The following is a 13,023-nucleotide window of genomic DNA, read 5'->3' as shown; positions in this document are numbered from 1 at the left end:
GAGAAAAGAGACGGTCAACTGGGGCCAAGGCAAGAGAGGGCAAAAGCAAATAGAGAAGAAAGAAGAGAGGAAAAGATGGGGGAGAAGAAGTCAAAGGGTCTAAACAGAAGTCTGCAGGAGGGGGCGCCTGGGTGGCTCAGTGGATTAGGCCGCTGCCTTCGGCTCAGGTCATGATCTCAGGGTCCTGGGATCGAGCCCCGCATCGGGCTCTCTGCTCCGCGGGGAGCCTGCTTTCTCCTCTGTCTGCCTCTCTGCCTACTTGTGATCTCTCTCTGTCAAATAAATAAGTAAAATCTTAAAAAAAAAAAAAAAAAAAAAAGAAGTCTGCAGGAGAAGCCAGAGAACAGGGGGGCCTAGTGTGATACCTACCTGTGCATCCTGTGGTCCCCTTCTTCACGGAATAACCCAGCTGACAGTGGCAAATGAAGGATCCCTTGGTGTTCTCACATTCCCCAAACATGCAGATGTTTGAATTTAAGTCACACTCATTCACATCTAGAAAATTTATTTTCAATAGTTTGGTTAATACTTGTTCATCCTAAGAATGTGAAAGCTCTCTTTTAAACTGAAGAGCATAACATTGAAATACACAGATAAAAGTTAAAACATAATCTATTTGCAAGACATAGTATTATTTTCTAGAATTATGTTCAAATAATTCTTCTGGTTCAGCTTTCCCATCCTGTAATACAGTGCCTTAAATTTTTAAAGTAACTGAAAAAGCCTCTTTCTCTCATGTTTAAGTGTATGTGCACTTGTGTGTGTGCAGACAGATGCATAACATTTATCCTGTCTTTATGGCACCCACCAATACACGTTTTCATGTCCATTGAAGCCATGAAGCCATCATAACACAGACAGCGGTACTCCCCAGGAATGTTGGTACACTGGCCGCCATCACAGATGTCAGGATTATTTTCACATTCGTCAATATCTGATGACAGAAGATTAGCATTAAGTAAGAATAAGACTGGTTTGAGTAAGATCAAATACTGCGTTTCCCGTCCAGGCCCATTCCAGATATCTGGAGCGAGCTCTGTGAGGTACCGGCAGTGAGCTGTGCATGGTTCACCCCCCCAGTCCATTCTGTACCCGCGCACGACCTCCCGTCGGGCAACAGGGCATAGCCCTCGCTGCAGCTGCATTCATAGCTGCCTTCTGAGTTCGTGCACTGCGTGTCGCAGCCTCCATTCATGATCATACACTCATCGATATCTGTGAAAACAATATGTGACCCATTACTTGTCAGGTCTACTTCCTTCAAAAAAAAAAAAAAAAAAAAAGAATAGGGAGATTTTCTTCTCTTTAAACAGATAATGCTTAAAATGCCTTTGGATTTCTCTCCCCACTAAAGTGTTGGTTTATCTTTCTACCATTGATCTTTCTTAGCTCTTTCTACTTCCTTTCAGATAGCATTCTATCAGACATGAAGCCCCAGGAGCCCAAGATTACAGAACTCAGAAATGCAGTAATTAGGATGTTTTCCATGATAAAACCAGAGACTCCTCTGCAAAACCACAGGATAATGGCATCCTACAGCTCTGCCCCATTCTGAGATTTGTTTCAGACAAAGGACTTCCGCTGGCTTCATTACAGTAAGTTCAGTGCCAGGAGCTGTCCTAGACTCATTTTTAGAAATTCAAGTTGTGGGGCGCCTGAGTGGCTCAGTGGATTAAGCCGCTGCCTTTGGCTCAGGTCATGATCTCAGGGTCCTGGGATCTAGTCCCACATCGGCTCTCTGCTCGGCAGGGAGCCTGCTTCCTCCTCTCTCTCTGCCTGCCTCTCTGCCTGCTTGTGATCTCTCTCTGTCAAATAAATAAATAAAATCTTTAAAAAAAAAAAAAAGAAATTCAAGTTGTGGATCCCTCTGGTGGACGCTCACCCGTACAGCCCTGCCGGTCTGGCGTGGCCTGGTACCCGGGATTACAGGAGCACTGATAGGTTCCAATCATGTTCACACATTTTCCATTTCTACAGAGATTGTCACTCAGGGAGCATTCATTTATATCTATAAAAAGATACATAATGTTAATGTCTTGGCAGTAACCACATCACTTAAAGCACCAAGAAATGTTGCATGCCACTGCTGGTCCCCACAGTGGTTTGCATACTTTGCAGGGAAGGAAGATGATCTCCTGGGGTGTTCAAAGAAAATACTGCTATCTGTATTTCTATCTAAGATGGTACTGTCCAGGAGAACTCTGTACACTGATGGGACTGTTCCATATCTCTGCTATCCAATATAGAGCTGCTATTGAGGCACTGGAAGCATGAACCAAATGATGAAGGAATCAAAATTTAAAAATCTTTTTTAAACTTAATTTTAATTTTTTTAAGTCCTCTCTTTGCCCAACATGGGGCTCAAACTCACAACCCCAAAATCAAGAGTCACACGGTCTACCAACTCAGTCAGCCAGGTGCCCCAGGAATTAAATTTTTAATGTTACCGAATTTTAATTAAATTTAAGTAGCCACATGTGGGTCGTGAACATGAGACCATGCACATGTAACACATGCCAGAAATAAGACTTACTAATATTTAATATATAAATTTACACTGGTAGGCTCACCTGGTCTTTATTAGATGGTCAAGAGTTGCCTGCATAATGTGGAGGATCCTGAGGGAAGATGGCTGGTTCCCCAAGTCACAGGGCCCGATACCACGGCCTGCACTGTTTATGTGTTTCCATCTTACAGTGTTTAGTGTGCCTCGATAGGTGAATCTAGAACACCTAAAACCAACTAACCCTTATAAGATAGGCAGGTGCCTTATAAAAACTTCTGCAAAGGTCTGTGGAATCAAGTAGTGCTATTAATGCAATTATAAGAGAACAGCAAGAAAATAGGGCATACAACCTACTTGTGAGATACAATGTAAGGTAAAAACAGTAACACTATAATCAGGTAAAATAAGACCTTCATCTCAAAGTCTCAAAATTACCAATAATCCACATGTGACATGTGGATTTATATCTATGATCATTAAATTTGCAAAAATATGCATCTTCTATGATATACCTGTAAGGGGTACTCTTTTTTCAGCTATAGGATCCATGAAAACTAACAAAATAAACTCAAATTAGAAACAGTTCTCTGATTCACTGCATCACAAAGATGAACAAATATTCTGTAATCATCTCTATGAAAAAGTTTTAGCACCACTTTTAAAATGAAATAAAAATATTTAGGGGTGCCTGGGTGGCTCAGTCAGTTAAGCATTTGCCTTTGGCTTAGGTTATGATCCCAGGGTCCTGGGGTCCAGCCCCATGTCCGGCTCCCTGTTTCCTGGGGGGTCTGCTTCTGCTTCTGCCTTTGCCCCTCCCCACTGTTCATGCTCTCTCTTTGGCTCTCTTTTTCAAATAAACAAAATCTTTAAGAAAAAAATCTTTAAAACTTTTTCAATTTACCTTTTAAAAATGTCTGTTTAGTGTATGATTTAAGATTAACCTAATATATTAGCAGAACAATATAAATAGGGTTTATAAATAAATACATGTCTAATGGAAAGGTGTTCCCAAATTCTCTTTTGAACTGGGGCAGTGGGGGGAGCCATCTGCTCTGTTTTAAACTGTTTTATTTGCTGACACTTGCAAAAAAGATTTTCTGTGAAGAAAATGTTTCCTGGCTACATCAAGGTTTTAAAACCAATATGCTCAAGCCCATCAGTCCCAGAGGCCTCCATATACATATGAAACGCAGTGGGACAGAATGCTCCAAGACCTGCAAGACCAGCTGATGTTCTCCCCTCAATCCTGCCACTCCCACCAATCAGCTCTGCCAGCAAAGAGACCAGGATTTTTTCTGTGACAGGAGGTGAGGAGGGATCTCCATGTTCACACACACAGGAGCATACCCCGTGTTGACAGACACAGGAGTGTAGAACAGACTCTACTGAATGAATGGCAGGCAGGTAGCTGCACAGGTGAACACACAGGTGAGCCATTGAGGGAGCAGCCCTTCTACCAACAGCTTTCCCATTCCATCCTCTGTGGAGGAAGGAACTCCATGGCCTGCCACAGGGCCCACCACCAGCATGCCTGCTGTCATGCTGTCAACAGTGGGTAGCCAGGACAATGTCAGCTTCGAGTGTGTCACTGAGGCATTCTCTAAGGACACAGCCTGAATACAAATAAAGGGGTTCTAAATTTCCAACTTTTGACCAGCTAGATTGCATATGCCAAAAACAACAAGTTTGTTAAAATTAACCACTGATGTCTATGATCTTCACCAGGTGAGCTGGGTGGGTTCATGTGCTGAGGAGACAAACTCACCCACACAGTCCTCACGTGACGGTGACAGCTCGTGTCCCAATGGACAGTCACACTGAAAGCTGCCCTCAGTGTTCACACAGGTGCCACCCCTACAAAGGAGAGGGTTACGTTCACATTCGTCAATGTCTGAAAGGTAAAAACATGAGATCAATTAAAGAACTCTGTGGGAAAAATATTCACATATACAGCATGGGGGAAAAATTATGCTGTGAGGGAAGTGGGACTCAAATGTAAGAGACAAGTTTCAGAGCAGATGGGTTAATGGTCTCCTCACTTTTTCTACTATCAGTAAATAAATGGTAAGTTTTTTTTCTTAAAGACAGCGAGTTGCCAGGGAATTGACTTGTACGAAACAGGCAGATTCACAAGAAATAAAAATAAACAATATTAGTTTCACATCACACTGAAGTCTAGACACCAGACACTGCTATCTATTTTCACTAACCAAAGTAAAAGAAAAATAATAGACTGGTCACCTTTTATGTCCCCTTTGGTGAATCCTGGAAGTCACTAAATATGGACCAAAAGGCTGGCAGTACCAAGAGTTTGTAGTAACACACAAATAAATATCATGGAATTTGCATGGCTGAAAACAAATTTGGGGTCACCACACAAGGTCATGCATGTTAAGTGAAACCCTTCTGGGTAGTCTGTGTTGATTTTAAATTCTGTGAACAAACAGAACCCAGTCTTGCTGTCTCACTGGCACGAAGGCACCAAGAGGTTGGAGCTGCCCAAGAGTTATCTGGGAAATTTCCTGTCTGATAGTGACATCCATTCTCTTGCTCACCACAGTGCCTGGCCAATCATTAAGCTAACAGCTCGGAGACAAGCCATGGTCAAGCTCTCTGGTTGGAGACTGGGCAGGAAGAGCTGAAGCACACTTACCCATGCAGTTCTTCATCATCATGAACCCACTTTCGTAGCCCTCGAAGCACTCACACTCAAAGCTGCCTGGAGTGTTGACACAGATGCCACTTCCACAAAGGTCAGGAGAAATCCTGCACTCATCAATGTCTAATTCATAAGGTTGAAAAGAAATAAAAAAAATAGCATGAGCAGAGCAGGTACTGAAGAGCAGTGAGGCAGGTATGGCCTCCCCAGAAAAGGTGCAGCCCGCGGGAGGTGCCAGAGAGGTCAGTGGCGAGCAGCAGGAAACTCTCCGTGCCAGAGATCAGCTCCAGGCGGATAGGCCCTTGGGCACATTCCTTTCCCCAACTGCCAAAACTGTCGTGGCCAACGGGCAGGCTGTGCATTTGCCTTTAAGAATTCTGGAATTGTGGATATCTCTTTGTGGCTTAGAAGTGGTAACAGAGGGATGAACAGAGCAACTGCGGCATGAGCCGGACAGGGCAGGTGGTTAGGTGTGGAAGGAGCAGGCACACGGAATGAAGTCCTGTCACTAAGTGAGAGCATGGTGATAGTCTCCAGCAGCCCACGCCCAGCATCAGGGAGTCCGCTGGGGCCACTGCCCCCTTGAGCAGGGGAGGCTGCTGACAAGCACAGCCAGCCAGCCTCAGGGGCAGACACAGTCCCCAGCATCAGGCTAGACAGCATACATAAATGGCTGGGACATGCAACATGCTCCGGGGGATGTTCTTTCATGTTCAGATGTGGAAACAATACTCACTTATTTCTCAAAATAAAAATAAAGAAAAATGATATGTTTGCCACTCTTCACATACTATGGAAAATAAGAATCTTCATTGGCAGCATTTACATTATCAAAAACAAAATTTTCTGAGTAACATCCCATGCTTGTAACTGAGGTTTTTTTTTAATGGAGAAGTCATGTCTATAAAATATAATTAAGACAACATGGGGCACCTGGGTGGCTCAGTGGGTTAAGCCTCTGCCTTCGGCTCAGGTCATGATCTCAGGGTCCTGAGATCGGGCTCCACGTCAGGCTCTCTGCTCAGTGGGGAGCCTGCTTCTCTTCCTCTCTCTCTTTCTCTGCCTGCTTCTCTGCCTACTTGTGATCTCTCTCTCTCTGTCAAATAAATAAAGTCTTTAAAAAAAAATGACATACTTATTATTATTTTGGTCACAGGAGGAAGAAATGCCTTTGCTGGTGTAGGGGCCTGATTAGGCAGAGGAACTGTAAACCCCGGATATAGGGGCGGGCCAGGCCAGATAGCCGTATTCAGTCAGAGGGGTGTGCATATATTAACTGTGGTAGGTTGAAATCCGATTGGCCACCTGTGTGTGGGCGGGGCTCAGCCACCTCTATAAAAGATGGTCTGTGAGGCTGGATGGGGGAGGGTTTTTTTTTTTTTTAGCAAGAGCCCTGCACCACCACGAGCTGTAACTTGAGCGGCGCCACCCGGTGCACCACCGCGAGCAGCAGCAGCGGCACCACAGCCAGCGGCATCTCCCCGTGCACCGCCCAGAGCAGCAGCGGCAGCGGTGCCACAGCGAGCGGCATCACCCCGTGCACCGCCCAGAGCAGCAGCGGCGCCACCTCAAGCGGCATCACCCCCTGCACCGCACCGCCCAGAGCAGCAGCAGCAGCGGCGCCAACTCCAGCGGCATCGCCCCGTGCACCGCCAAGAGCAGCAGCGGCAGCAGCGCCACCGCGAGCAGCACTGCCCAGAGCAGCAGTGGCAGCGGCGCCACTGCGATGCCACGAGCGACGCCACCCTGAGCCAGAGTATCAGCAGCAGCGCCGCCGCAAGCAGCCACGCCGCCTCGGGCAGCGCCGCCATCAGGAGCAGCCTCTCAAGAGCCAAGGGTGCAGCCATGCCGGGAGTGGGTCTGTGGTACAGTGAGGGTGAGGCAGGGAGCCTCCAGGGGGGACCCCAGCGACTGGGAGGTGGTGGTCCCCAGCAAGACTCGGGCACCTACCAGTCGGTTTGGTTTCTAATGCAGTTTGGTTTCTAATGTAGTTTGGTTTCTAATGCAGTTTGGTTTCTAATGTAGTTTGGTTTCTGATGCATGGCGCGAAATAAAACTTTGCTTGATTTTCGCTTTGTGTCAGTCTCGTTCCTTTGATCACGGACCCTAACATTGGGGGCTCGTCCGGGATCAAACAACGAGAACTGAGCCAGCATCAGAACTTACGGGAAAAGCCTCCGGAGGTGTTAGGATTTTATCTGTCTGTCTGGTTGGAGCTCCAGGGTATGGCCCACTGGGGAGAAGCTGGACGCAGCCATGCTCCCCAGGGCTGGAGTGGATGCGGGGATGCCCCATCCCTCTGCTGGTAGATCGACAGGGGGTTTGAGTCCCCCTGGATGGTCACCAGGGGGTTTGAGTCCCCCTGGATGGTCACCAGGGGGTTCGAGTCCCCCTGGATGGTCAGGGGGTTCGAGTCCCCCTAGGCAGTCATCGGGGGTTCGAGTCCCCCTAGATGGTCAGGGGGTTCGAGTCCCCCTGGATGGTCACCAGGGTGTTCGAGTCCCCCTGGATGGTCAGGGGGTTCGAGTCCCCCATTCGGTCATTGGGGGTCGAGTCCCCCGAGGTGTTCATCAGGGGTTCGAGTCCCCCTAGGCGGTCAGGGGGTTTGAGTCCCCCTAGGAAATCCCCACTGGTGGCAGGACCGCTGGGCCTGTGGTTTTCTTTGTCTTGTCTTTTTGTTGTCTGCTGTGTTGTTTGTTATGTTTGAAGGAATGGGGCAAGCAAAGAGTAAGGGGACTCTGACTTTCATCCCTCCGTTCCTCATAATAGATGTGGGGCTTCTCCCTCACTCATTTCGTGTGTTAAGGGCTATCACTAGAGCCAACTGGGGTTAGTCTAACTCAGGACAGAGACTTTAAGGAATATTCCCAAGCAGCTGCCGAAACTCCCTTTGTTTCAGGGAATTCCTTGCCTTCTCTGGCCGGACGTGGACTGCCTAACCCGTCCCCCTTGCTGGCGGGAAAGCATGGCGTCTGAAGTGGAATGGGCCCAGATGGAACATGAAATCTGTTAGCAAAGAGATGACTGAACTGATGGTTAATTATCTGTCTCAGGGTTTTAATGGGTAATTGTTAAAGTAGCTTTCAGAGTCTTTGGTAACCTGAAGCTTTGAAGTTTAGCTTGGATGACAAATGGAATGAAGTGCAAGGGTGCTGGTTGCTGAAACTGGGTTTGTGCTTTTGAAATCTGTTAGTAAACAAGTTTTGTGCTTAACGGCTGTCGTAACAGTTCACAAGTGGCTAAAATGTGAATGGTTTTCTCTTTGCTCACCTAGAATTGTAATTGAGATCTCTTTGACTCATAAGCCTTTTCCCTGATGTGCTAAGTTACTCAGGAAGTACGGCTAAATCAATGATAAACCTTGGGTTACATTTGGGTAAATGCTGTAACTACTCCAGAGGAACCCGAAAATCAGGGGGCAGTGAATCTTGATTTTGCCAGTCAGTCAGTCCTGGATACAAGGAGGAAACTTTAGGAAATTGAAGGATTTGAAGGGAAGAATCTGATTGAGTTATTGGGAATAGGAGAAAGGTGTTTAACAACAGGGATGCACAAGAGGATGAAAAACAGACAAAAAGACTTGTTAAGGTTTTGGCATTACATGAGGCAGGGAAGAAACAGGTTGGGGATAGTAAATGGAAGGAAAAGCCTAAGCACAGAAAAGGCAGGCAGGAAGACTTAGGTCCAGACCAGTGTGCTTACTGTAAGGAAAAGGGTATCAGGTGTCAGCAAAGAAAGCACAGCTCTGTCAGAGCCATGCCACATATCTAGGCTTTGATCTTCATGAGGGAGTGCGTTCACTGTCTGAGTCCAGGAAACAGGTGATCACCGGATACCCCTGCCCCATCACGTCCCGACATCTGAGGAAGTTTCTTGGATGGTGGGCTACTGTAGGCTGTGGATACTGCAGTTTGTGGAGATTGCCCAACCTCCATACGAACTGGCAAAGGGGGGGCTCACTATGATAGAGTGGACAGCTGAGGCCGAAGGAGCATTTCGGGAATTACAAGCAGCTTTACTACGTGCTCCAGCATTGGCCATCCCCGATGTTACCAAGCCCTTCCACTTGTGTGTGGGTGAAAAAGCAGGGGTGGCCAAAGGAGTTTTAACTCAGACCCTGGGGCCTTGGAAAAGGCCAGTAGCCTGTCTTAGCAAGAAACTAGATCCAGTAGCAGCTGGGTTTCCCCCTTGCCTCTGCATAATTGCTGCCATAGCCATCCTGGTCAAGGATGCAAGTAAATTGACTTTGGATCAAAATCTCATTTTGACCACCACACATGCCATCGAGGGCCTTCTCCGGACTCCACCAGGCCGAAGGATGACAAATGCCCGAGTGACGGGGTATCAGGCCCTCCTCCTCAATGAACCAAGAGTGACCTTCCGGCCCCCTGCAGTGCTAAATCCAGCCATGCTGCTGCCAGAGGAGCTGGCTGACCACCCACATGACTGTGGGGAGGTCCTAATTCAAGTTGCAGGAATAAGGCCAGATCTCAGAGACATTCCCCTCCCGGATGCCGAGATGATTCTGTTCACAGATGGGAGTAGCTACATGGTCAATGGAAAGAGGTATGCAGGGGCTGCAGTAGTTTCTCCTGGGCAGAGACTCTGGACAGCAGCCCTGCCACATGGAACTTCAGCACAAAAAGCGGAGCTGATTGCACTCACTAAGGCACTGCAGATGGCCAAAGGTAAAACTGCCAACATCTATACAGACAGCAGGTACGCCTTTGCTACTCTCCATATACATGGGGCTATTTATAAAGAAAGGGGCCTACTAACAGCAGAAGGAAAAGGAATTAAAAACAGAGGAGAAATATTGGCTCTACTCCAGGCTATCTGGGACCCAAAAGAGGTGGCTGTTATGCATTGCCCAGGACACCAAAAAGGAATTGATCTGATCTCAAAAGGAAACCAATTAGCAGATCAAGCCGCTAAGCAAGCAGCACGAGAAACAGTGCAAGAACTGGTAACACTCCCGGCTCCAACCCTACCAGAAGAACCGAATTATTCAGAAGAAGATTTAAGGTATTTACAGAAATGGGTTAAATTGGACTATGAAGGGGACTGGGCTAAGACTGAAGCAGGAAAAATAATTCTTGAACAGATACATCAGGGTACTCATTTGGGGATACGCAACTTCAAGGAGCTTATAGGCAAGCAGTTCCAGGTTTCTAAATTAGGGCGTATGGTACAGGATGTAGTCGATAGATGTGCTCAATGCCAGGCAGTTAATGTGGGAAGAACTAAAATGGGAAGAGGGAAAAGAGAAAGAGGTAAGGAACCAGGAATTTATTGGGAAATAGATTTTACAGAAATGAAACCTGGAAAATATGGACACAAGTACATGTTAGTTTTTGTAGATACCTTTTCAGGCTGGGTAGAGGCTTTTCCTGCCAAACATGAGATGGCAGGAGTGGTAGCCAAAAAGCTATTAGAAGAAATAATTCCTAGGTTTGGGCTGCCTCTTGCAATTGGGTCAGACAATGGCCCTGCATTTGTTAGTTCAGTCTCACAGGCATTGGCCAAGGCCATGGGCACTAATTGGAAACTACATTGTGCCTACCGGCCTCAGAGTTCTGGACAAGTAGAGAGAATGAACCGGACTCTTAAAGAGACCTTGACAAAACTAATTCTGGAGACTGGTGGTGGATGGGTGAATCTCCTCCCTTTTGCCCTCCTCAGGGCACGATGTACACCCTATTTAAGCAAGGTGACCCCATTTGAAATAATGTTTGAGAGACCCCCCCTCCCGTCCTCGACTGCAAGAGGTTGCCTTAGCGGAAATGACTGACCAATCTGTACTCCAGTCACTGCAGGCATTACAGTCTGTCTTAAAAAAAGCCCACTCAGGGATCCAGACTGCCCACACTGGGATGGAGACGGAGGTGGAACCACATCCCTACTAACCCGGGGACTTGGTTTGGATACGTCGTTATCAAGTGGGAAACTTGGAGCCTCGCTGGAAGGGACCGTTTACTGTTATCTTGACCACCCCCATGGCAGTAAAAGTAGAAGGCATTAGGGCCTGGATTCATGCGGGTCATGTCAAACGAGCCGAGAATGAGGACACTCGCCAGAGATGGAAGCTGCAGGCGACAGACCCCGCTGACCATGGACTAAAGCTAAGGCTAAAAACACTGAATTTATTGTTGCTCCTATTGTTCCCTGTTTATGAAATGTATAGGTGGGAAATTAGATGAACAGAAATAGGAAAAAAAAATGGAAAAGGTTATACAAAGCGTTGAATGGCTAACTCAACAGCCTACTGTTACTTTTTGGCCCCAATATTACATGCTCAAAATAACCCCCTTACAATAGGAGAACATAGAACTGGCTGAAAAGTCAAGGATTTGACTGATTTCCAAAGAAAAAGGGGGAATGTAGGGGCCTGATTAGGCAGAGGAACTGTAAACCCCGGATATAGGGGCGGGCCAGGCCAGATAGGCATATTCAGTCAGAGGGGTGTGCATATATTAACTGTGGTAGGTTGAAATCCGATTGGCCACCTGTGTGTGGGCGGGGCTCAGCCACCTCTATAAAAGATGGTCTGTGAGGCTGGATGGGGGAGGGTTTTTTTTTTTTTTTAGCAAGAGCCCTGCACCACCACGAGCTGTAACTTGAGCGGCGCCACCCGGTGCACCACCGCGAGCAGCAGCAGCGGCACCACAGCCAGCGGCATCTCCCCGTGCACCGCCCAGAGCAGCAGCGGCAGCGGTGCCACAGCGAGCGGCATCACCCCGTGCACCGCCCAGAGCAGCAGCGGCGGCGGCGCCACCTCAAGCGGCATCACCCCCTGCACCGCACCGCCCAGAGCAGCAGCAGCAGCGGCGCCAACTCCAGCGGCATCACCCCGTGCACCGCCAAGAGCAGCAGCGGCAGCAGCGCCACCGCGAGCAGCACTGCCCAGAGCAGCAGTGGCAGCGGCGCCACTGCGATGCCACGAGCGACGCCACCCTGAGCCAGAGTATCAGCAGCAGCGCCGCCGCAAGCAGCCATGCCGCCTCGGGCAGCGCCGCCATCAGGAGCAGCCTCTCAAGAGCCAAGGGTGCAGCCATGCCGGGAGTGGGTCTGTGGTACAGTGAGGGTGAGGCAGGGAGCCTCCAGGGGGGACCCCAGCGACTGGGAGGTGGTGGTCCCCAGCAAGACTCGGGCTCCTACCAGTCGGTTTGGTTTCTAATGCAGTTTGGTTTCTAATGTAGTTTGGTTTCTAATGCAGTTTGGTTTCTAATGTAGTTTGGTTTCTGATGCATGGCGCGAAATAAAACTTTGCTTGATTTTCGCTTTGTGTCAGTCTCGTTCCTTTGATCACGGACCCTAACAGCTGGCATCTCTTTAATTCTGAAGTTCTTCCATCACAGTGTTTATCAGTGGGTAACTTGTACACATTCTCCTGGGCATCTCAGTCTCTGAACGTCCAACGCTTTCTCCCGGCATCTGGTCTTTATATAATTTCCCTAATTACAGGCAATACTGAAGATAGGCTTTTAAACAAAATTCTTACCACCATTCACTGATTCAGTTAGGCAGCTAACAATATGCATATTGATTCTCTTACTTGTTTTCTATCAGTATCTAGAAACTGGTAGTTAGAGCCATTTGGAGAACAAAGAATACACATCTAGCTGATGTGATGTGCTGGGAGCACACTCCAGTGTGGAGTGTGGACTCTGGAAGCAGACACCTAGGTAGCAGTCCTAGTTCTATCACCTACTGGGTGAAGAGGCTTAGGAAAGTAATTTCATTTCTGTGTGCCTCAATTTCCACATCAGTAAAATGGGGGAGCATAGTAAAACCCACCTGCTAGGATTAAGCAAGTCAGTATTCATCAAGCGCTGAGAAGAGTGCCTGTCTCATACAG

The 13,023-nt window shown here is 47.7% G+C and overlaps 1 protein-coding gene across 1 annotated transcript in view; it reads right to left on the bottom strand.

Annotated features, from left to right (window-relative positions):
* The window catches only part of FBN2 (fibrillin 2), a 260,961-nt gene that overhangs the window by 62,933 nt on the left and 185,005 nt on the right, over positions 1 to 13,023 (bottom strand). Inside the window, exons 26-31 of the mRNA XM_046000771.1 lie at positions 5,160 to 5,288; positions 4,272 to 4,397; positions 1,883 to 2,008; positions 1,093 to 1,215; positions 809 to 934; positions 370 to 495 (exon numbers count right to left, since the gene is read on the bottom strand). Of these exons, the coding sequence (XP_045856727.1) occupies positions 370 to 495; positions 809 to 934; positions 1,093 to 1,215; positions 1,883 to 2,008; positions 4,272 to 4,397; positions 5,160 to 5,288 (756 nt within the window). The remainder of the gene's footprint in view (positions 1 to 369; positions 496 to 808; positions 935 to 1,092; positions 1,216 to 1,882; positions 2,009 to 4,271; positions 4,398 to 5,159; positions 5,289 to 13,023) is intronic.

This window comes from Meles meles, chromosome 3, assembly GCF_922984935.1.
Source record: "Meles meles chromosome 3, mMelMel3.1 paternal haplotype, whole genome shotgun sequence".
Classification (NCBI taxonomy): Eukaryota; Metazoa; Chordata; class Mammalia; order Carnivora; family Mustelidae; genus Meles; species Meles meles.
This window is presented reverse-complemented; position numbering and strand designations above follow the sequence as displayed.